Here is a 24,355-nt window from a genome sequence, read left to right as displayed (position 1 = left end):
ATTGCATTGTACTTAATTGCCTTTCACACTTGCGGATCATAGTTGCATGTTTTCAGTTTAACAGCACCGTACAGTCGTACAGCACTTTAAACCAAAGTTGGTTATAAGCACGAAAACATGCACTTTAAAAGGATATGCAAAACTGGATAGTTGCTTCCTGCCTAGCTCTCCCTGATGTACATGCATCTTAGACCCGTTGAAGAGCGCAATGCTCGTGTGTAGTTTTAAAACAATGTACGGTGACTATTTTCTGTTTTACTTATTGAATTATAAATAAGACATGTTTTTTTAAATGTAATGTGTGCAAAGGTTTTAGTTAATCGTGCATGATCAAGAAAAATTCTAATTTACCATCCTGTTACGAAATTGAGATTCAGATGTAAACTACAGTTTTTAATTTGAATGTCAATGGACCATCTTAGTAGTGTACTCTTGTACAGCTGTTCTCACAAGAAATGTAGCACCATAGGTAAAAATAGGAATTTTTTTTTTTTTTAAGCTTTGTTTTTTAGTCTTCATGCTTTACTCTATGATTTCTGAATTGGGCTTGGTACTTCAGCGTCTAGTGCCTTTGTAAATCAGTTTTAACCGATTTTGGGCAGGCACCCTAGCTTCCATCATCCCAACAGTCTTATTTTTGCAGAATAACCTTGTGTCTAACAAGTAATTCAGTTGCTCTTTTTGCTTCTGAAAGCAGGAGTGCCTAGAGAAATGTTACCCACTTGTGTGCCTTGAGATCTGAGCATCACAGCCACTATTGCATTAAATAGGCATAGCAGCGTCTTACTCTGTAGCCACCACCCAACCATGCTCTTTTGAGTGGATATTTGAGGAGCGTGATAGGGGGGACGTGCCAGTGCAGGTATGTGCTGCTGATGCTTGAGTGTCTGTGGCCTCTGGAGTAGATGACTAAAGCCCAGGCTGTATGCACTTTTTTGTAGTATATAGTTCTTGAAATGAATTTTAATTCTTATATTAATGTACTGCTTTTATGGATTTGCTGAAATCCGAATAAAGACTTTGAATCGAATCGAAAGCCCAGGCACTGCTGTGCCTGTTACTTCCTGACCTGAATGAATCGCAGAAAGAAAAGACCAGGGGGTGAAGACTTAGTTCATTTGGGGTGCAAAATGTGATGTGCAGAATTATTTCCAAACTACTCTTAAGGGTCCTTGAACAGAAATGTTGTATTGGAAATTTGGTTAGCAAAGGAATTTTATTTCAAGGTGTTTAATATTTTAGGTGGTGAAACGATAAAAAGCATTAGTCAGCAATCTGGTGCCAGAATTGAATTGCAAAGAAATCCTCCACCGAATGCAGATCCCAACATGAAGCTGTTTACCATTCGAGGGTCTCCACAGCAGATAGACTATGCCAGACAGATGATCGAGGAGAAAATTGGAGTCAGTACGGTAAGCTAAAGCATAACAGACTAATCTGATAAATTAATCAGAGATCATGTTAGTTTTGTATCATTTTGGGGTGTCTTCAAGAGAAAATTAGCAATTCTGTTTTATTTAGACTTCATGTATTCTATTTGCCTTGCTGGGTATATTACTACTGTGTATATTACACCTCTGTAACGTTATGCACTGATGCTCTCAAAAACAAGTTGAGCTTAAATGTTTTTAGATTTTCTCATTCTTGCCTTATATGGTTTGCCTCCTTCTTTCCACCCCCCTCTCAGGGTCCAGTAAATCCTTTAGGTCCGCCTGTTCCACATGGCCCCCATGGTGTTCCGGGCCCACATGGACCTCCTGGACCCCCTGGCCCTGGTAACCCAATGGGACCCTACAACCAATCGCCTTACAATCCTGGTCCTCCTGGCCCATCCCCACAGTAAGTACTTCGTTTAACTTCGGTGTTGTGGTCGTATGCTTTGACTGAACATGCGTATTAAATTCACTTATCTCAACCATATTTTTCAGCGGTCCACCGGCCCCGTATGCGCCCCAGGGCTGGGGAAATGCGTACCCACAATGGCAACCCCAGAATCACCCAGATCCAGGTACTGCCTTAAGCTCGTTTAAGTAACCGTAACTGCCAGGGGTATCTATGTCAATAGTGATGCAACTAGTTCGCGTTTTTTTTTTGTTTTTTGCAGTCTTGTAAAATGTGCCTGTGGAATGAACGCTCAAACTCCTCAGTCCCATTATGCGGTGTTTAAATCTTACATCATTTGGCGTATTAAGCGAACCGTCCATAAACCCAATGACGACCATGTGGCACTACTTTGAAATCCGAGACTAGCGTGGTCTTGGGCTAAAATAAGTCTGAGTGTCCTCTAAATGCTGCGTAAGCCTAAAGAAGTAACAGTAATACTTAAAGTGGAAATATCTACTTAGCCAAAGGATAGAAATGTGTATTTCAGTTAATCGCAAGGGATATGATGGGTGATGTGCTGAATCATTGAATTCATGCAAATAAGTTTAATATACCGAAATATTTAAAGTGATATGCCAAGCAGGCAAACAAACGCTTCAAATATTTAAGATTCCTAAACTTGTAGCACATCTGCCATTGAGGAAGGAGTTGTGTACAGATTGCATCTAGTGAATGTCATCAGCATGTAAAACATGTATTCCAAGGTTTATAACTTGGTAACACCAAATTAAGCTGACTGTGGCTGCTTTAGGCACACTATAGAGGTAATAAGAAATGCTCAACCAGATGTTGTATAACTACTCGATGTCATTATGAAGATGCTTCATTTTGCCATTGTTTTACTTCAAATGGCTGGTAGACTTGTGTATCCTCCCCAAATGTCAATACAATAAAGCGTGTACATTTTTTTAAAAAAGGCTTCCCCCATCTGTTGGATGGAGAAAATTACTATCTTTTTCGTTGTTGGATTAAATGTGAAGACTTCTTTGATGTCCCCAAACTCCCTTGATGAAAACTTGCGAAGTCTCAGTGCTGCTGCACGATGTCATTTCAAGTCATCTGTAAGGAGTCCAAGAAGACAATAGTGGGGAAACGAAAATTCCCAAGAACCTGCCGAGCAACCTATGGGTGATTCAGTTGTATGTCAAATTTGGCTATTTGCTTGTCTGCAGATATTGTGACAACACAGAACTGGTTATTTTATAATACATTTTGTATTCAAAAAACCGTAAGCATTGGACCATATTGATGGCAAACTATTGGAGCCTCTTTGCAGCCTTAAATTTTAGGTTAGCATTTGAGTTGTCCTTTTAAGGTCCATACTTATGTAATTATTGCCTTTCTCCTAACGGCAGTACTTGATACCCTTTTCAAAGTGGCTTGTGTTGGTCCTGCCCTTATACTTGGCCATTCGATGTGATGAATGTTTCACTCGTTCAAGGTAAACCGAGAGTACCTACTCTTAATTGTCCAATCTAGATTTCGTTACCTTGTGGAGAAATATCTAGTGGGGTCAGGAGGGGAAGGGGCTGGCTACAGGGGCTAGACCACTTAACCATCACTGTTCTGAGCCCATAGGAGTTGTTTAATCCACAAAGGGTCAATATCCAGCTCTTATGAGCCTGGCCATATTACGTCGGTGCCATAAAAAGGCAGCCACCAGATCTACTGTGTTAAGTCACTTCACCGTTCTCGGAGTGCATATTTGTTGTGAATGCACATCTGACTTCGATGGATTTCCCAACAGTTGCTTTAATTACCATGCTCTTTGTGGAACAGGTATTTGCTTCTGTTGGTCAAATGGGCTCTGAATGTACATGCATTTTCATGTGGGAACCATGTTTCAGTTCATAGATGGGGACTGGCCTATTTCGGCACGTAAAGACTTTCCATTTGTGTTTCCCCCATAACACTTTACAAGCTTGCCGTCTTACAGAAGGCCTCTTCATTTGTAGGGAAGGTGTAGTTGTTAGTGCATGTATATCTAGTCTGTAGGTCCGTTTTTATGCCACCTAGTTCTTTATAGGACGAAACCGACTTTTTAAAACTCAGTCAATCGGAATAAAGTCCTTATTCAAATCCGGTTGTAAATTAACAGCAATTTTAGAAGTGGAACATATGCTTTTATTTGAGGGGTGGAATGTGACTGCATAATGCGCTAAAAAATATATAAATGCATTCCTTACAAACCTCTTGAATGGCGGAATGTGACTGCATAATGCGCTAAAAAATATATATTCATTCCTTACAAACCTCTTAAATGGCGGACATCAAACTGCGTTCGAAAGTGATTATTCTCTGAGGTTTTTTTCCCAATACCCATGCCCCAATTTCTTTGGAGCAGCTACCAGGGCGGCACAATTTGACTAAAAATATGTACTTGGATCAAGTTTGTGTCGTCTGTAGGATTAACCTGTCAAACGGGTATGTAAACCATGGGCTGTCTATGCTCTTAGCTCAAGAATTAAACTTCTTTTTAAAAAATGGGGTGTTTAGTGTTATAATTCAAACTTGTCAGGGCAGCAGAAGGGGTACGATTTTAAGAGATTAGTAGTGTTCTTTAACGCATCCTTGATAAAAAGGTGTGCGTGGGAAGTAGTACTCCGACTGAGTCTTATTGTCGTCTTTGCAATTGGGTAACTGTTGTATGTAACCGCAGACGCTTTCTTTATAGTCAAGGTGATTTATTCTGAAAGTAATGACGGACAACCCAAACGCCTGCTGGCCAAGCTCTAACTGACTCTCGTAGAATTCCAAGTAGAGTCAGAGCCATCAGTATTCTGGAATGAGTGTAAAGGGCATAGAGTAGAAAAGGTCCTAGTTATACAATGCAAATAGTTTACAACAGTAACCTTTACTGTGAGGTGCCACACGTCAATCAAGCAAGAGGAGCATTTTCTAAAATGCTTTATTTGGATTACTGAATGTACTGTAGTCAATAGCTTGATAGGGTTGGAGAAGTATTGTGGTGGAGTGAGTGGGTTGTCGGATTTGTTTCCCCTCCTTTCATCTTAGTTGGATACATTTGCCATTGTTAGCATTACTTTGTTTAATGTTATAAACTATCACTAAACCTATTGTCAGTGTTTATAGACACATGTACAGAATTTTGCTTTTTAGGAAAATGTTCTGAACAATACCTTACACTATAAGAGTGTGATGTTTAATTTCTTAGGTAAACCAGCAACAGACCCTAATTCGGCAGCATGGGCCGCTTATTATGCTCAGTATTATCAGCAGCAAGCGCAGCAGCCACCTGCAGCTTCATCTGGTGGACCAAGTACAGCCCAAACTAATGGACAAGGTAGCAAAATCCTTTTATTAAAAGGAAAACCTCGTTCCCTTCACTGGATGAGAGTAGTGGGCTATGTCATACCTTTAACCCTTTGATGCCATGTGTGCAGAACATTTGGGTGTGTTGATACTTTTACCATTTAATATGGACACACTTCCATTTATGGCGCCAAACTGTTAATAGTTTTAACGTAAACTGAACATTGTTTCAGACTAAAGGTTCCATTGACTCTAGTAAGAGGCTTGCTTTTCCGTTGGTGGGTGATTCCAACAGATGGGGGAAACGCCTTAAACAGAAACATTGTCTTGTAGAGAAGTTAAATTGCTCCAAGAATGGGTTTGTGCATGTTTGTCGTGATGTAATGTGAAAATCTAGTAAGAAGTATAATCACATGTGGGTGGTGCTTACCTAATTCATACAATTATTCATTTCCTCATCTGATGTATTTCTTCAGGAGATCAACAAAATATGCACCAACCTGGTCCGGTTGATTACACAAAAGCGTGGGAAGAATACTACAAAAAAATGGGTATGTTAAACAATTTAGCAGGTTTTTTTTTTAATGAAATTCTTTTCTACCCTTCTATTTGGGTCTTGCCATGAGCTTGTTTTCACTGGTGCTGCACCACCATTTTAATCTGATTCTTCACTAAATCCCTATGTGGCTGCATCCTCCTTAAAATTTATTAAGCTGAAAGCATAATCGCTTTTTGGCGAAATTCGGCTTGTAGTCCATCCAGTATCTGCTTCTCTTGAGTTAACGGGCGGCACAACATTGTGCTATTGTAAACAAATGCACTAATTTGACTAGTATGTGGACCAATGTGTATACGTATGTTAAAATATTTTGCTGCATATGCTAGAATACTGGCATACCTATTGTAAGCCTGTAGACTAGTACAGTTGTCATTGCTCTCGAGTCATTGATCACTTACTGCTACATCTTCCATCGCTGACATGGTTCACGGTCAGGTTGAAGTCGAAGTTTTCAGTTCTGCCAACGATTTACAAATCTAGTTTATTCTAGCCACATCGTTATACGATGGAGCAGACTGGTCATATAGTTCCAAGAGGAACGGTCCTTGGATCAACATCCTAGTTGAGATCAGTGTTACATTGCTCAATAGAAAACCAGATTTGCTTGATGCGTATGTATTGTTTACCTGCACATGTATATATTTTAATACGCTGCTATAGGATCATATTGATATTAACGTATTGAAAATTGGAAGGGTTTGATAATGCATCTTCATAGACTTTGGAAACTTTAGGCAGGTTTCTAAATTTGGTGGTCTCAATTGTTCTGAACAGAAGGTGCTCCGGAAGATTGTTTGTTTGGCGGCCTCTTAACCTGCATTGCAGATTATCCAGTAATAAAGAATAAATTACCTTGAAGTGTTTTACGGACAGTTAACTTTGTAGATTGTCATCCAAATTAACCTTCCTTCATAAACCTGCAAGAATACGGATGTGGTCACTCTGCTCCAAATTAAGGTTCAAGGTCTAATGCACACAGAAAACTAGAATCGGAGGGCTTGGGCAAAGTGAAGTTTCATTCAAATCTTTTTCTTCACAATTGTCTGGTTATTTGCAACCACTGTAATGTGAACAAGGTGAATGCACTCTATAAGCGGCTATACCTGCTTAAATGTAGGAGTAGCTCCAGTATGAGTTAACACGTCGCATTAGATACTTTAGAAACCCAATTTGTCAGCAGGCATTGTGACCACAGATGTCCGAGGCTCACAGGGGAAATCATAACATAAATTTGAAGTAGCTTAGTTTTTTTGTGTGTTTTATGACCCAAACATAACCGGTATTAAAGCACTTCACATGAACACCTGTTCCGTTACAGACGGACACATTCATTTCTGCTTGGCACAGGGAGAGAATTTGCCCAGATCTCAGGATTTTAAGCGTCCATCCCGAGATTTGAACCCAGTTCCCCCAGACTAAGTCAACCGCTCTAGCCGTAAGAAGAAAGTACAGAGCAGTGTCTCTTCCAAATGAGTTATTTGATCGGCATGAATTGTTGAAGCTATGTTATAGGCCTGAACCATACTTCCCAAATCTCTTCTCTGAAAAGTAGAATGCACTACAATGTGACCATTTAAAGGACTTTGTCTACTAAAGTGGAACTGTGCCTGTCCCCCTACAGGCTCCTTGCCTAAATCGCATAGTTTTGGCTGGAAAATGTAATTTGTTACTACTCTAGAAAACATGCATGCTTTGGTTTATTTGGCACACATCTGAGACAGATATTTAAGTAACTATAAAACAGTTTGTATAGTTACAGTGCATAGTATACCACCACTTGACTTAGAAATACTGCAGCATTTTACAGTGAGCCTACCAGACAGTGCATGCAAGACTCGTTTTCCACTTACCAAGATCTGGCAGAAGATTTGAAGCCTGCCCACTGCTTGCCATTGGTTAGCGTTATTGTAACTCGTTTGCTACTTGCTTATCTTTGTGCTTAAATCTTTTATAACGTTTATAAACTAACAGAAAATATTAACAAATACTATGCATCTTTTTGTGGCTGCCCTGGAGCAAACCCTCTTTACTACATCCACTACTTATTATTAGACCACTTTTTTTCTCATTTGCTGAAGTATTCTACGAGGGAGCATGTGATTCCAGCTGTCTCCCTCATGTGATTCTCCCACTCTGTTCTTGGCTGTTGCATTCTTCTGAATGGAGAGCTCACATCGGACGATCATCTTGATTGGGATAACGTTACCTATCCTGCTGCCCCCACGTTCAAGTTCTGGCATTTATAGAGCACACCACTCACCCAGAGGGTCTCAAGGCGCTAGGGGAAGGGTTCATTATTTGTCAAAGCCAGGTTTTAAGTTCTTTTCTGAAAAAGATGTAATTCTGAGTAAGGCGGAGGTGGGTGGGTAGCGAGTTCCAGGACTTGGCAGCCAGGAAGGAGAAGGATCTGCCACCCATGGTGGATTTTCGGTTGGCGGGACTGCGGCGAGGGCAAGATTGGACGATCTAAGTTGGCTAGTGGGTTTGTAGAAGGACAGTTGAGTGTTGAGGCATTCGGGTCCTAGATTGTAGAGGGCTTTGTGTGCGTGGGTGAGAAGGCGGGAAGTAATTCTTTTGTTAACGGGAAGCCAGTGGAGGTCTCTTAGATGTCCGGTGATGTGATCTTGCCGCGGTATGTCTAATATGAGTCTTGCTGACGCGTTTTGGATGCGCTCGAGTTTTTTCAGTAATTTTGCTGTGATTTCAGCATAAAGTGTTACTATAATCCAGTCGACTCGTGACCAGTGCGTGGGTGACAGTCTTTCTTGTCTCGAGGGGGATCCAGCGGAAGATCTTTTTGAGAATGCGAAGTACGTTGAAGCAGGAGGATGAGACGGCGTTGACTTGTCTGGACATCGAGAGGGAGGAGTCTAGGATGAAGCCAAGGTTACGTGCATGGTCTGTGGGTGTGGGTGCTGCGCCCAGCGCTGAAGGCCACCAGGAGTCTTCCCAAGCTGAGGGGAAGATCCTAGGATGAGTACTTCAGTTTTGTCTGAGTTGAGTTTTAGGCGGCTATGTTTCATCCAATCAGCTACTTCTTTCATGCCTTCATGAAGATTGGTTTTGGCAGTGTTGGGGTCTTTGGTGAGGGAGAGGATCAGCTGGGTGTCGTCGGCGTAAGAGATGATGTTGAGGTTGTGATGGCGCGCGATGGAGGCGAGGGGACTCCTGTAGACGTTGAAGAGGATGGGACTGAGTGAGGATCCTTGAGGTACGCCGCAGATGACTTCGGTGGCCTCTGAGTAGAATGGGGGAAGTCGGACTCTTTGAGTTCTTCCAGCGAGGAATGAGATGATCCAGTCCAAGGCTTTTCCTTGTATGCCGAAGTTGCTGAGGCGATGTATAAGGGTCCTGTGGCAGACTGTCAAAAGCGGCGGAAAGGTCGCGTAGGATGAGGGCCACTGTTTCTCCGTTGTCCAGGAGTGATCGGATGTCGTCGGTCGCTGCGATGAGGGCGGTTTTGGTGCTGTGTTTAGCTCGAAACCCAGATTGAGGTGGATCAAGGGAGTTGTTGGGTTCGAGGAAGGTGGCGAGCTGGCTGTTGACTGCTTTCTCGATGACTTTAGCCGGGAATGGGAGGAGGGATATGGGATGGTAGTTTTTAAGTTCAGAGGGGTCTGCTGTGGGTTTCTTCAGAAAAGCGCTGAGTTCAGCGTGTTTCCAGCTTTCAGGAAAGGTGGCAGAGTTGAACGAGCAGTTGATGACATCCCGGAGGTGGGGTGCGATAATGGAGTCAGCTTTGTTGAAGATGTGGTGTGGGCAAGGGTCGGTGGGCGAGCCAGAGTGGATTGAGTTCATGAGGCGAATGGTGTCTTCAGTGGTAATTGGGTTCCAGGCGTTGAGAATGTTAGTTGTCGGAGTAGGAACTGAGGGGGGTGGGGAGGGTTGATCGCTGGGGGAATTTTCGAAGCTGTTGTGGATGTCGGCAATTTTGTTGTAGAAGGAGGATAGCGCGTCGCAAAGGTCTTGGGAGGGAGTGATGTCGTTGGATGCTGCGGTGGGGTTGGTGAATTCTTTGATAAAGAGTTCCTTGCTGTTATGATGATTGTTGTTGTCGAGACGGTCCTTGAATGCTGATTTCTTAGCGGATCGGATCAGTTGGTGGTGTTTGCGGGTGGCTGACTTGAGGGAGGCCATGTTGTCTGGGTTGGGGATTTTCTCCATATCTCCTCCAGATTGCGGCATAGCTTCTTGGATTTTTTAAGGTCGTATTGAACCAGGGGGCCTTTTTGCTGGTTGAATTGATCTGGTGCTTTTTCAGGGGTGCTAATTCGTCAGCGCTGTGGGTGATCCATAGCTTGTTTGGTGGCCGCCTGGTTTGGGTCCAGTGAGGGGGTGGGGGGGGTTTAGGTTGAGTGAAGTGAAGAGTTGGTCGGAGGTGATTTTGTTCCAGTTTCTCCTAGGAATTGGTTGAGGGCGATTGTGGGTTAGGGAGGTTTTGTAGCTGAAGTGAACACAGCTGTGGTCCGCCCAGTGGAGAGCTATGGTGCGATCGAAGGAGATGTGCTTGCTGGATGTGAAGATAGGGTCGAGCGTGTGTCCGGCTACATGGGTGGGGGTGTCCACAAGTTGTTTGAGTCCGAGATTGTCCAGAAGGGTGGTGGTGTTGCTGTCGTGTTTTGTTTTCAAGGTGGTAGTTGAGGTCTCCTAGAAGAATGTAGTTCTCGGAGGCTAGGGCGTGTGGGCTGACTAAGTCTGTGATGTCATTGCTGAATTGGGTGCGGGTACCTGGAGGTCTGTAGATGAGGGTGCCTCTCAGTGTGGCCCTGGGGTCAGTGTGGATCTGGAAGTGGAGGTGTTCGGCGGTTGCATGGTTATCGTCGGAGCTGGTTGTGATTTTGATGTTCTTGTGGATGATGGCGATGCCTCCTCCTGTTTGATTGGTGCGGTCTTTGCGGATACGGATAATCTTGTAAGTGTCCGGTATGGCAATGGCGATGTCGGGAGCTGATGTGTTCATCCAAGTTTCAGTAAGGAAGGCGACGTCAGGTGACGTAGAGTCTATTAGGTCCTAGAGTTCTGTTGCGTGTCTGTGGATCGAGTGGGTGTTGAGCAGGAAGCAATTTAGGCGGTTTGAGTCGGAGTTGTGTTTGGAGGACGTGGAGTTGGTGAAGGTCCTGAAGCAGTTGAACTTGCAGGCGAATGGGCCGGGAGTACGTCCTGGGGTAGCTTTGCAGCATTGTGGAGAGCGTCTGGGGTTGAGGGCGAGGAGAGTAGCGGCGTCATGTGATTTTTGTGGGTTGGGAGCGGCGGGGGACAGGGGGTTTGGCGCTGGGCGCGGTCCAGTCGCGGACGGGCGTAGACGGGCTTACCTTTTTGCGCGACCGTCATTCTGACATAAGTGGAGGGGGGCGGAGCGTGGGAGGGGGAGCTGGGAGGCGGTAGCGTAGGGGGAGGGACGGGCTGCAGGCACAACAAAATGGTGGAAGCAACAACAAGGACAACAGGACGCCATGGGCGCAAACCATCGGGCAGCAATTGTGCTTAGGGGCCAATGCGACTAGTGTGATCTAGCGGTGGAGCACACACTGATAATCACTGAGCAAAGTAATACTTCAGACCGCTGTCCCCTGAGCATACCTGTAGTTGTCCCTGTGTCTTACATAGCAGCTCTTCTAGCTCTGTGCTTAAATATTTAAAAGGGCAAAGAAGACTTATCTGGATAGAATGGTTGTGCAGCTAGAGGAAGGTTTGTTAATTTTAACTAGTCTTAACTTTCCTACAGCCACTAGGAACATAATTTGTATTTGTTTCATGTAGTAAGTTTAACTGTAGCTTAAGTAAGCTTGTTTGTGGTAGTGCTGTGGTCCCTGTCCTAATTTGGCGCTTAGCAGCCCCCTAGTTATGATTGAAAAACCTTTTAAATGTAAACTGACTAACCCCATTTACACGATACTAGTGCTTGTTTTAAATTTTTATATATAATTTTTTTAATCATTTGCCCTGCATCGGCCTCAGCACTTAATATACTGTTGTGGCAGATTGAATATGTAAAGCTCACTTCCACCCACTTTTTTAATATATATTTTTTCATTATTTAACCTCATGCGCGCTAGCGGAATTCCGCTCGCACGCTGAGATTTTGTAAATTGCATGTTACGTGATGAGCTGGGCTCGTCGTCAGCGTGCGAGGAGGCTACGCCATGACGAGCCCAGCTCGTCATAATCGTGGAAGGGGTTAATCCTGTATGTGCTGCCTAATGTAATTGTTTCTATTCTGGCCAAATTTGTGGAAATGTTAAAACATATGCAGCCTGTTGTAAAGTCATCCTGTGCCCTGGGCACCCCCCAACTTTTTGCTGACGAGCTGGTGGTAACTGACTCGGACTGTTTAACCAGGCCCAGTGGCAAGCTAAAAGGAACACATTAGAATGCAGTTAAGACACCCAACATACACTAGAGTACACTATGGTATGGTGGGGTACCCCTGTAATTGGCATGACCTGCCCCTAGTATGTATTAGGACAGGGGATTGAAACTTCCTAGAAGTCTCCAGTATTCTGGGGCATGGCAGTTTAGAGGCCAGCAGATTTTCTGCACCAGCATGTATGCAGTGTTGAAGCCTGAGGTCATTTTAAAAGCAGCACTGGTTGCCAGGACCGTTTTTAAATCTTAAATTGTATCCACTCTACTTTGGGGGTAGAGGCCCTTAAATAAAAACCCTTCCATGTTTTTGCATATTTGGGATCCCCAGGGTCACCCCATGGTATCCCAGGGGGGGGGGTCAGTTATCTATAAGGTACGCCTTTATAAAATGAGTTTTTATATGCCTGGGTAAATTTTACATTTCACTCCCCACATTGTATTAAAGAGCTGCTCAAATTTGACTTTGATAGACTAACTGGGTATAGAAGATCTGCAATATTTCTGCCGGTTCAGAACCCAATCTCCACTGAGGACACCATCCGCCTGATGTACTCCATCCACTCAGGATCCCCCACAGACCCATGTCCTCACCACATCTTCAACAAAGCAGACTCCGTCATAGCACCGCACCTCCGAGATGTCATCAACTGCTCCTTCAACTCCGCCACCTTCCCGGAAAGCTGGAAACACGCTGAACTCACCGCCCTTCTGAAAAAACCCACAGCGGACCCCACCGAACTCAAAAATTACCGCCCCATCTCGCTCCTTCCATTCCCGGCCAAAGTAATCGAGAGCCGTCAACAACCAGCTCGCTGCTTTCCTCGAAGCCAACAAATCCCTCGACTCCTCACAATCTGGCTTCCGAGCTAAACACAGCACTGAGACCGCCCTCATCGCAGCAACAGACGACATTCGAACTCTACTGGACAATGGAGACAGTCGCCCTCATCCTCCTCGACCTCTCTGCAGCCTTCGACACAGTCTGCCACAACACCCTTTTACGCCTCAAACATCGGAATACAAGGAAAAGCACTGGAATGGATCACCTCGTTCCTCTCCGGAAGAACCCAGAAAGTCCGCCTCCCACCATTCAAGTCAGAGGCCACTGAAGTCATCTGCGGCGTACCACAAGGATCTTCACTCAGCCCCACCCTTTTCAACGTATACATGAGCCCCCTCGCGGCCATCGCCCGCCATCACAACCTCACATCATCTTACGCGGATGACACTCAACTGATCCTTTCTCTCACCAATGACCCCAGCACCGCCAAAACTAACCTACACGAAGGAATGAAAGAAGTTGCTGAATGGATGAAACACAGCCGTCTGAAACTAAACTCAGATAAAACAGAAGTCCTCATCCTAGGTACATGCCCCTCTGCATGGGACGACTCTTGGTGGCCGGAAGCCCTTGGAAAAGCACCCATCCCGACAGACCACGCACGGAACCTAGGCGTTATCCTGGACTCTTCACTCTCAATTAACAGACAAGTCAGCGCCGTATCCTCATCCTGCTTCAACATTCTCCGCATGCTCAAAAAAACATTTCGCTGGATCCCCACCGAAACCAGAAAAACAGTCACCCATGCTCTGGTCACGAGCCGACTGGACTACGGAAACACCCTCTACGCAGGTACTACCGCTAAACTCCAGAAGAAACTTCAACGAATCCAAAACGCCTCAGCCAGGATCATATTAGACATCCCGCGCAACAAACACATCTCTGGACACCTGAAAGACCTCCACTGGCTACCTGTCAGTAAGAGGATCACTTTCCGACTGCTAACCCACGCACACATCTCTCTACGACATCGGACCAGAATGCCTCAACTCACGACTGTCCTTCTACACCCCCTCCCGCCAACTACGCTCTTCCAGCCAGGCCCTCGCCACTGTACCTCGCATCATCAAGACCACCATGGGAGGCAGATCCTTCTCATACCTGGCTGCTAAAACATGGAACTCACTCCCCACTTACCTTCGCCTTACCCAGAACCACCTAGCATTCAGAAAGCAACTTAAAACGTGGATATTTGACAAGTAATCCTCCTCCCCAAGCGCCTTGAGACCCTCTGGGTATGTAGTGCGCTATATAAATTCTCTGACTTGACTTGACAGGGGGTTGGGGTCCTGTACCTGTAGAAATAGGGGAAATACTTAAATGTTTTTTGAAGGCCTGGTGCTAAAAAAGTGGCCCAAGTCATTTTCCCCATTGCAAACCCCATGGCCCATAGGTTAACCTGGTAGGAAGTTATTGATTAATAAATATTTATAGGAGGACTAGCCTTACCATTCAAACACTTCCCAGAATATTAGTAGTAGTAAATCCAACAATATTATGGTTTAATTTCTCCTAAAGTTTTCATGCAAACCAGAAAGTCTCCTAACTTCTTGCACGTCCAAATTCGGCCTTTCAGTGGTCTGCCCCGATTGGTCAGAGTTAAGTGGATTAGCCAGGCTGCTGGGAGGGCAGTGTGCTGTCTGTAGGTATGCCAGGTGGTGGCTTCGTAAACTATGCTCTTCAAAGGCAGAGGGGAGGCCTGGGTTTCAGCTTCACTCTTGACCCAGTCAGGGGAGGCCTGGGTTTCAGCTTCACTCTTGACCCAGAGTCCGGGCTAGGCTAAAGGAAGGTATGTGCAGATGGTAGGGGAGAGTCCATGGAAATACACCATCCAAGGGGGTGTGTTTAGCCAGCTCTTACCTCCTTGCTGGAAAATCAGCAATTATGGATTTATTTGGAAGAATGATAAACTCTGGGCAAACTAATGCCACACTCTACAGGATGTGGTCATTACTATGAGGAGTTGCCCTGCTCTCATTGGTCAGCAGTGACCTGGTGCTTGACTCAGAGAATTTTGATTAAGTATCTGAGAGGGGCAAAGGCCTCCAGATCTGCTGCTTGAAACTGAATGAAGCAAGAAGTGCCCTGCTGAAAAGATTTTGTTGTGCAAGGAACTCTAAAGCCTGACCTCTGAAAGCTGCACCAAGGAAACAGGTTAACAGAGCTCACATGGACAGCCCCACAGAATTCAAAGCCTGGAGTACCAGTGGATTTGTAAGGTTTTTGTTCAAGTGGATTGTGGAATTTAAGTTTCACAATTTCAAGGGCCCTCTTAGAGATTCCGGAACCTTGGATTGTGTGTTGGACACTTTGGGACCCGCAAGCGGACCCCGCTTGCTGAAGAAGGCGCCCCACCACAGTGGTGAGAAAATTATTCAGAACAATTTATAAAGTTGTTCCTGACAGAAAACGAAATGACTAAAAGGGGCACTGTTGGTTTCGAAGCACTAGAAAGTGACTAATCTTTAAAATTCATATCTCTGGTTCCCTACAGTGATTTTTTTTTTTATTTTTTTTTTTTTTTGGTGTCACAAGATAAATATATTACCTATTTTTATGAATTGGTGTTTGGTTTTTATTTTGTGTTGTCTTAATTATTTACTGAAATGGTGTTTTTAAATGCTTTACATACCTGTCTTTGAAGTGAAGCCTGTCTGCTCGCAGCCATGTTACCATGGGTTGAGCATAGGAATACATTTGTACGACCTATGCTGAGTCCGATTATGTGTTAGTGGCCTTATTGCCAGTGGCAGACCTACAATAACCCACTTTCCAACACGGACCATTAATTCACAACAATTTTGACTGTTAATATTCACTTGTGCTTTATTTTAGTATCCGTATTGAGGGTCCTTTACATATGTTTTTAGATTAAAAAAAATACTATGACACTTGCACTTTATACTGGGTTATCTATTTAGCATATATTAATCAAGCAATGTGTCTGCTTTGCACACCCTTTTAAAATATTTGGCTTGCAGTTTAATGGATGTGATTAAAAGTTTTTCGAACTGTTGCTCTTTTTGGTTTAGCAGTCATGTTTCCTTCTGCTTGCATATTTCTCAGCCCTGATCTGAAATTGGTGTACTTTTTCTCTCCTACCACCAACACAGCTTTCTCGCTGCTTTTCTCTGCCACCCTGCACTCCTGTTGCTTTCGCCTGTTTTTCCGTGGGGTCATCTACCGCATGTGCTCTCGCCCTACCTGCTCCCCCGTTACACTTCTAATTTTTTAGTTGGTCCATTTTTTGGACTAAAATATTTTGCTTGCCAAAATGAATCCATAAATAGAAAATTAAAGCAACTCGCACCTGTCCTTTTGCAGGTATGCATATTTAATCAGGCGTGTGCAGTCAGTTGACAGGCATCGCACTTTTATTATTTGCCTATGCTGACAAGCAATTGTCAAAGCAAATGGGTCTCAAAGGCAAGACCCGTTGACTTTGCCAGTGCTTGTTCTTCGCCTGTGAAATCTTAGTAGATTCCTTGCGAAGGATAGTTGATTTGAACGCGGAGCAAAGATCTGTCTCCTGCTGTTGCAAACGTCTTGCTTCTGATCGAATAACGAGTGCTGATGGTGTCAGATGTGATTTTCTTTATGATCCCTGATCAGAATGCTGATGTAATCAATGTGAAGCACTGCTAAAATGTTTAGAAAAACTCAGTACACATAAAATGTGCAGGGTCCTGAATAAAACCAACTCTTGCCACGGCAGTACTCTACCCTCTTTTTCTGTCTCCCTCAGCTCTTCACCCCACGTTGTTCCACCTCGTTTTAAACATTTTCCCCACTTGCACAGATTAGCGCGAACATAATAGTTTGATAATACCCTTGTCACGTTAATACGTTTTGTATCTCTGGCAGCTGCTTTAAAGACGGAATACCACCATATTGGTCCTTCACGTGCTCGTTCGTGCTACATAAAGAGTTAACATTGGCCACGTGAAAGGATCCCTCGGGAATGTGGGGAGGTTTGAAAGTTAGTTACTATGTATTTCCGGAGTCCAAATTGAAACTAAGCTCATTTAAGTTAGTCTCGAAATAAAAGATTTTTGAAACGGACAGTGTGCTGTAGCGCAGCTAACAACTAAAATCAGACTTCACCCCTGGCCCTAGAGCTAGAATATGTGCCACACTTGCACAAAAACGCTCCTGAAGTGGTATAAAAATCTTGTTTTGGGGCTAAAACTGGTTGCTTCTTTGACTGGTACTGCCACATGTGAAATTATTCCAAGCGTTTTTGTCGCACGGGTGGTATTTTCTGCCCCGGAGTCAGATTGGAGGGGCTGAAGTTTGTGCCAACAAAAGTTACAATTCTGTGACTTTGAAGCGCTTTTTTTAAGCATATGACCTATTTTTCTTGCTAGGACAACAAGGTCAGCAGCCACAACAAGATTATTCAAAAGCGTGGGAAGAATATTACAAAAAACAAGGTAATTCCCTTTTTTCAATTTGGTGTTTTGACTTTTCTTCAATCCGTACTTAAGCAGTTCTTGGGTATGGTATTTATACTAGTGGTAATTTGGCAAGCATTTTGCCAGTATATACTTTTTTTTTTGCAGTGCTAGTAATAGTTCAAAACTGCAAAAATTGTTTCATGCAAAAATCCGGTCTGGATGGTTAAAAGTAGACCTGCCATCCCCTGGTTAAATAAGGCATAGACCGTTCATACTTCCTGCCTGATTACCGGCTGTATTGGTCTTGGATGGGAAAAAAGGAGTTCCCAAAGGCCATTTTTACAGTAACCTCAACTGTAGAAATCCACTTGCTTTTTAAATCAATTTTGGTGATGGTTCTTAGTCCTGAATGATTTTATTGGGTACATTCTCTCGTAGCATTAGGGAGAATTTCACTGAAGTCTTGTGTTTTATAAAAAATAAGTTTTATCCTCGGTAAGGACTCCAAAGAAATGCGTTACTGCCGCATAGGCAGTTGCTCAAGCTCCGTGTGCTTGTTAAAGCTATTAAATATAGTTCGTTCAGGATGGCTAATCATGCAAATAAAATATTTTTTTCCCCTGCTGGTTTTTGAGTGCATAGTTTTCAGTTTGCTATCCCAGATCATTGCTATCGCTAATCTTCAAGCTCCTCATAACCTATAGATACACATTTAGCTTGTGTTACTGTTCTTTACTCTAGAAACGTATGCATATATTTGAATCTGGGCACCAATGAGTCAAGATTGTGAAAAGGCCTGGCCTGCCCAAATTTGGACTGCGTTGCTGCATCTGCTGGTGCCTTGGTTCATTCGATAACCAAACTTAATTGATAATGATAAAAGGTTGGCCTGGATGAATGCAATTCAAAATTCTGATCCTTTGTTTGTCAAAACAAAAACAATCATATGAGCGGAGTCAAATCCCGTTTTTGTTAGACCAAAAATGAATCCTTTATATGATGTGCAAGTGTTTGAATTGGGCCGTAATACAATTTTATTTTGGGGCATCGCCACAGGAGCAGCTAAAGAATCATTGTACGAAGTAGTAAGTTGGATGATCCAGATTTGTGCAGTAGTACTACTTTACATACACAATGCAATTTTAAATGACCTGTGATTGGTGTCCAAGCAGGTTTGGTTTTAGTTTGACCACGTTACTGCTTGGTAGATTTTCATAAAATGTTCTCACGCAAAATTTTGTATTGGAAACCGGCAATCCCTATGGCAAAGTCTGTTAGTAAGAAACATTAGTTAGGCTCACTGATGCTCAACTGACATAAATTACTGTATTAAAGCTTCTTATAGAACTTTTAGCCTAAAATTACTTTTTTTTCTTAGTAACGAGTTGAAAGTGCACTAATCTACTTCAATTTATGCTTTAGGCCAAGTTGTTCCTGTCCCTGTTCCTGCTCCAGCGCCTGCTCCAGCTCCCGCCCCTGCCCCTCCAGGTGCCCAACCAGACTACAGTGCTGCGTGGGCGGAGTACTACAGGCAACAAGCAGCATATTATGCACAGACGAGTCCACAAGGCATGCCACAGCACCCTCCGGCCCAGCAGGTATAAATATTTGTAAGTTGAGCAACTTTTTTACCTACTTTATTATTTTATTTTAAAACTAACTTGCTATTAGTAATTTTTTTAATTGGAGGTGCAGTTAAATAATTTCCCTTCCTACACGAAGTTTGAAGCTCTTCACATTACATAAATTACATTCCATACTCTTATATCCCACACTCCCTCCTCCGCTATCTTCCTCATAGGGCTTACGGTTTAACAGGCTTTGCTGCATTTCTGTTAACCTCAAGTATTTTTCTTTTAGGATTCTCTCCTGAGTTAGCTTGCGTGTGGAGGTTGTTAATGTTTAACTTTTTGTGTATCTCTTATGTATTTCTTCTGCACAGGGCCAAATGTAAGAAGTGGACAATACAGTATTTGCTACATTGTGTGGGGAAATACCTTTGTTAATGTATGGATGCAGACGCCTTGATGAAGATCTTAATTTTGTTTTGGTTTCAAAGTGTTTTGAAAATGTACAAATATCTATCACTACTGATAGGAGGTGATATTTCTGTGTAGAAATGCAAAAATGGTTTGTTTTTAGTATTAGTGTAGATGTACACATTCCAGCAAATGTATTTGCAACTATTATGTGGTCAATGCTTTGTGATACAATGTACTTTTTCAATGTATACTTTATCACTTTTAAAAAAAATGCCTGTTTGTGCTTTACAATAAATAATATGAAACCTCCTGTGTCGGTAAGTTGGATATGTGAGTATTTAAAGAAGTTGGTGGCTTCCAGTCAACTTCATTGGAAAAGTTCGAAATTTTCCCGCCAGCGTTGCTTATATTTAAATTTGTTCTGCGGAATACATTGTAGATAGACAGTACACTTTATTTTTATATATTTAGCATCTAGTGCCGGTAACTGTAATCTTTACGTTAACTTGTTTGTTCTCATGAATGACATTTTTGCATAATCTACCAGACCTCATTGTATAACAGTAAAACCATTTTATACACCCCTGTATCAGTCAAGTAAAACTGTTTTTTCTAAATCTTGTGTTTTTTTAATTTATTACTGTAAAATACTTTTTTTTTTATTGCGCTGCTTTTTTAAAATGTTTTTGCTTTTCCTTAAGCTACTATTCCTCCATTATATATTCAATGTAGAATAGTTTATTTACCTTAATTTAGCCCATTGTCGTTATTTTGGCTGGATGAAATGGGATTTTTTAGTTGGAAATTTTAGATTAAACGGATTTAAGATTTTTATATATGCTTATTAGTTTGCATTAGGCTTTTGCCACCGTACATATTTGAATTCCCATGACCAATATGTTTATGCTTTTTGCATATTTACTGGCACTTTGCATACGTTAGCTCACATGCAACTTCAGTCTGTCTTGCCATTGTCTGTTGAAGTGCAGGTTTGATCCAGCCAGTATAGGACTAGCTCAGTAGGTGAGGAGGCCTGTGCTGTGTTACAACCTTGGTTGTGTTCCTTCAAGGAGCATTGCACTGTAAGTACATCAGATTGACAAACTGTACTTTTTGTCGGTGTTCAATTGCCGTGCTTTGTGTGAATTATGTTGGAATACAGTGCTTCTTAGGCAACTTACTATGCAATAAACTAGCTTTCATATCGATCTGTAGGTAAGTATTTGAATGCTTAGAAATAAGTGTAGCAAACAAGTGAAAGTTAGGATTCAAGTGAGTTTAGGAGTTCCTGTAAATGCATATTTTCTGAAATTCCAGATTAGGTAGATTCTGAAGTGGATTTTGTTTCTCTTGTAGAGAAATTAATTTTGCATCACTTAATCCTTTAGACATGCCCGTATGTATTGGTAGTGCTTTTGTTTTGAAATTCTTTTAAACAGAAACAGTGGATATTTGGGCTTGAATAATTGCATTAGTTCAATGCAGATTTGGGCTAGTTACACGTGGTCCCTCTTTAAGAACATTTTCATATTTGTTAAATCTATTGCAGACACATTACAAAACTAGCATGGGGGCTTTTACCATTTCTCTAACGCACTGCTAATAAAGTGTATTTGGATATTTTGCATGTCACTGTTTTAGTAGAGTAGTGTATAAACTATTCAACCGACAGCACAATTTCGGGTTATTGGAGGCTGAAAACGTAAACCAGTAACTTAATTACGGACCTTGCAAATATTTATGCTTCAAGGTGCATTTCCAGACATTCCACTTTTTTTTGGTTCTGATACAAAAAGCAACAGGTAAGCACAACCCAGGGAAGCATATAAGTACATATTTCAGTACATTAATGTTGTACCTTTGAGATTTGTGGTTGTGTTCACCAAGAAATCTGTTGCTTAACCATATGTATTGTCATTTTCGGTCTTATCAACAAAAGTGCCAGTTGCCAAACCTACATAAAACTCTTGCAACTATGACAAGTTTTTTTGTACTTGATTTGCATTTTTTTTCTAAAACTTGTGCAGTATTTATCTGAACTGACACTGTTCTTATGCTTCTAGTTTACTGTGCAGCAAAATTGTGTCCATAATATAGCAAGTTACTGATAATGTACTAAGCTACATAAAATAAATGGTGGTAAAGTTTAACTTTAAAACCATATTGCATGCTTGTTTCTCACTGAGACGGCTGAATTATGATTGATATATAAAACGTTTTCAGTCTGGAAAAATTGCAGGAATAACAGACTGTATTTTGCGTTTGAAATGTTAAAGCAGTTGATTGGTAATTTTTTTTGTTTGAGCACTGCAAGTTAAAAGTTTCAAATGTGATTTGTAGCCTAAAATCCATAAATTTGCTTTTCAATTAAAGAACCAAGTGGCGCTGGTTCTGTTAATGCCTAATTTCTAACTTGCATATTTTTGAGATTCCTGTTTATATTCTTGTTAATTTAAAGAAATCAAAACTCCTGCCTTAATTTTCACACACAGTGCTGAAGATGCTGCAAGCACCAAATCATAGCTCATAGAATTCAGGTCCTGAGATAGTTACTGCCCATAAGGAGGAATCCTTTCAGTGTATGCCATTGGTGAGCCGATGCGCATGGACCATAGAAGGGCTCCATGTAGAAGGTAAAATTGGCAAAAGCATAACTGACTTATGAATTGTCTTTGATATACTTACTGTAGGGTGTCATTTTCTTGTCTTGCTCACGAAGTGCTGTTCTTTTGACCATAATTTCATGACCTGTTATTTGAAGTCAAAATTGATGACTTTGTTTTTCCTTGTCTACTGAAGTAGTTTTGATATTTTTTTGGTGGAACAATGTTCCGAATGCTTTAATTTGTAGCTTAGTTGTAGGCAATGTTTGAGTGTAGCACTTTATTTTTGTGCAGTTTTTTAGGTTTGTTAATTGTAAATCATTTCTTAACTCTTCCATTACTGAATTTATTGTAATTGCAACAGAGGGCATACATGAAGACTGTTGCTAAGCTACAATAGTAGTCTTAAAGTAATATTAAAAGCTTGCACTGAGAACCTTTCACTGACGTTACATGAAATTCAATGCAGTATGGAGATGACCTGGCACTACCAGGCCAGCATTAAGTGATTTACTTTTTACAATTCTTTACAGACCGTCAATTTTCAACATTTTTGAAAGAGTGCGATTTTGTATGCCTTATGATCACTTGAAAAAACATTTAAAAAGTCACACTTGATCATAGCTTTCAAAAATTGAAGTAGTATTTTCAGTTATATTGCAAGCACCCAAGCACATAATGATTATCCATAAATGGTGTAAAATGTTTATTGTAGTGTAAGTCTTCAGGACTTGTAAGTTTATTTAGATGTACATAAATTAACCTTTGGCATGTTATGCTTAATTGGTGATGCAAAGATTTGACATTTGTAATCCATAGTCGTATTGAAAAAAGCTGAATTCAATTTCAGACAGTTGCAGGTACTTCTTTCTAGAGTATGTACTCTTTTGAAAATGTTGAAGGACGTCTTGCTGTCTGATTTTTGACTGTTGAAGTTAAGTACAAATTGCATTTAAACGTGTGCCTCTGTGAAGGAAAAATTGAGTGAAGCAAAACGTGTAGTTTAATATTTATCTTCCATTTTTGATCTCCTTAAGTACCATTGAAGGTGAAGTATAGTGATCGTCAGCTTAATCATACCATGTTAATCCTTATCGCTAACTAAAGTTTTTATTTTTAATGCTCCATTTTACCTTTACTGTGTTGTCTCTAAAATGGGGTTCAGCCTATTTGGCAAAGCTAGCAATGTAAGAAAAATTTGTTTGTATTGGTAATTTTGATATGCACAACTCGGAACATGGTTACATTTTCTTTTCTTGTGCTATATTCTACATTTTAAGTGTAGTTGTGCATTTGTCTTATTTGCACACAACCTTTTTTCTTATGCTCTTTAAACACATGTCCGTATTGGGATGTTTTCTACTTCCTTATTACACCTTAGTGCGGCCGCAGAAAGATTACTGGCACACTGATTATCTGCAATGACCTCTTGAATTATTTTCTGCTTCTTTTCGAACAGTTGCTCCTGTTTGCTTGCCCAAGTTAGTTTTGATTTTAGTTGTCAATATAGGTTTTGTTCCCTGACCTTAGTTATTGCTCTGCCATTACTCCTGTTGTATTAATCATTGCGTCCTTTAAAGTTCTTAGGTTTCTCATTCGAAATCTGCTAAAACCTGATCAATAGAAATTATTTTGTGTATCAGCGGTGAGGAAAGTAATTTTTCTTAACCATATTTCATCAAATCAAGCTGAAAGAATTGAATGATCTCGCTTCCAACATGAGCATGGTAATTGCGCAGAGCCTGCGGTGGTTAGTTGCCTAGGTAGAAGTTTGAGATGGCAGTTTCCATGCTGATTATAACTCAGTGATGTGAACTTGTCTCTAACCATTCAATTCTTTCAGCTTTTTCAAAAGTATTCTTGTTTCCTGTTTTGTTTTAATAACAATGAGCACCATTATGATTCCTTATTAATTTAGTTTATTGTACACAATGCATATTTAACCGTACTGTTGGCTGAACCAGTATACAACAAACACCCCAAAAATATCTTCTGTACATGTCATAAAATCTCACCTGCTTCGCTTAATTTGGATAGTCTGCTGTTTAGCTCCTTGGGTATGTTGGAAGTTTTTGGTGTGGTGCACTACATGTAAATATTTTCAAGTCAGTCTCGCGTTATCTTTTCTCAGCCCTGTGTAAGTGCTAAAATATTCATTCTTTATTGCACTTACAAGTGTCAAACTATCTTTTTTTTTTTTTTATTAATCCGAGACCTTCTCTTTGTTAGGTTTGTTGTATTGGTGCCCCAAAGTTATACAAATAAAACGTGACCGGGGTTTATATAGGTAATAGTTGGATTTTAGATTAAACCAACGTTAAGCAAATTTTATGTAGTAGTTTTGCTATTTGGTGTAAGAGTACCATAATATTTAACAAAGTTTGAAATGTTTTTTAATTTGTGATCGAAGTTTGGGGTATCAAGGAAGGTTCATTGGCACAGACCCCTTT

The 24,355-nt window shown here is 41.5% G+C and overlaps 1 protein-coding gene across 8 annotated transcripts in view; it reads left to right on the top strand.

Annotated features, from left to right (window-relative positions):
* The window catches only part of FUBP1 (far upstream element binding protein 1), a 42,261-nt gene extending 22,342 nt beyond the window's left edge, over nt 1-19,919 (top strand). The window contains exons 14-21 of one of the 8 annotated variants that reach the window (XM_086954196.1): nt 1,243-1,412; nt 1,688-1,839; nt 1,929-2,008; nt 5,060-5,188; nt 5,634-5,708; nt 17,291-17,356; nt 18,743-18,918; nt 19,263-19,919. In XM_086954196.1, coding sequence (XP_086810322.1) covers nt 1,243-1,412; nt 1,688-1,839; nt 1,929-2,008; nt 5,060-5,188; nt 5,634-5,708; nt 17,291-17,356; nt 18,743-18,918; nt 19,263-19,274 — 860 coding nt within the window. In that variant the 3' untranslated portion in view covers nt 19,275-19,919. Of the gene's footprint in view, nt 1-1,242; nt 1,413-1,687; nt 1,840-1,928; nt 2,009-5,059; nt 5,189-5,633; nt 5,709-17,290; nt 17,357-18,742; nt 18,931-19,262 lie in introns of all 8 variants that reach the window. The other 7 variants (XM_086954198.1, XM_086954203.1, XM_086954206.1 and 4 more) reach the window with 7 other exon arrangements.
* Nucleotides 19,920-24,355: the final 4,436 nt, after the last annotated feature.

Source organism: Lissotriton vulgaris, chromosome 1_1 (genome assembly GCF_964263255.1).
Source record: "Lissotriton vulgaris chromosome 1_1, aLisVul1.2, whole genome shotgun sequence".
NCBI lineage: Eukaryota > Metazoa > Chordata > Amphibia > Caudata > Salamandridae > Lissotriton > Lissotriton vulgaris.
Note: the sequence above shows the minus strand (reverse complement) of the source record. Positions and strands in the feature narration are given on the sequence as shown.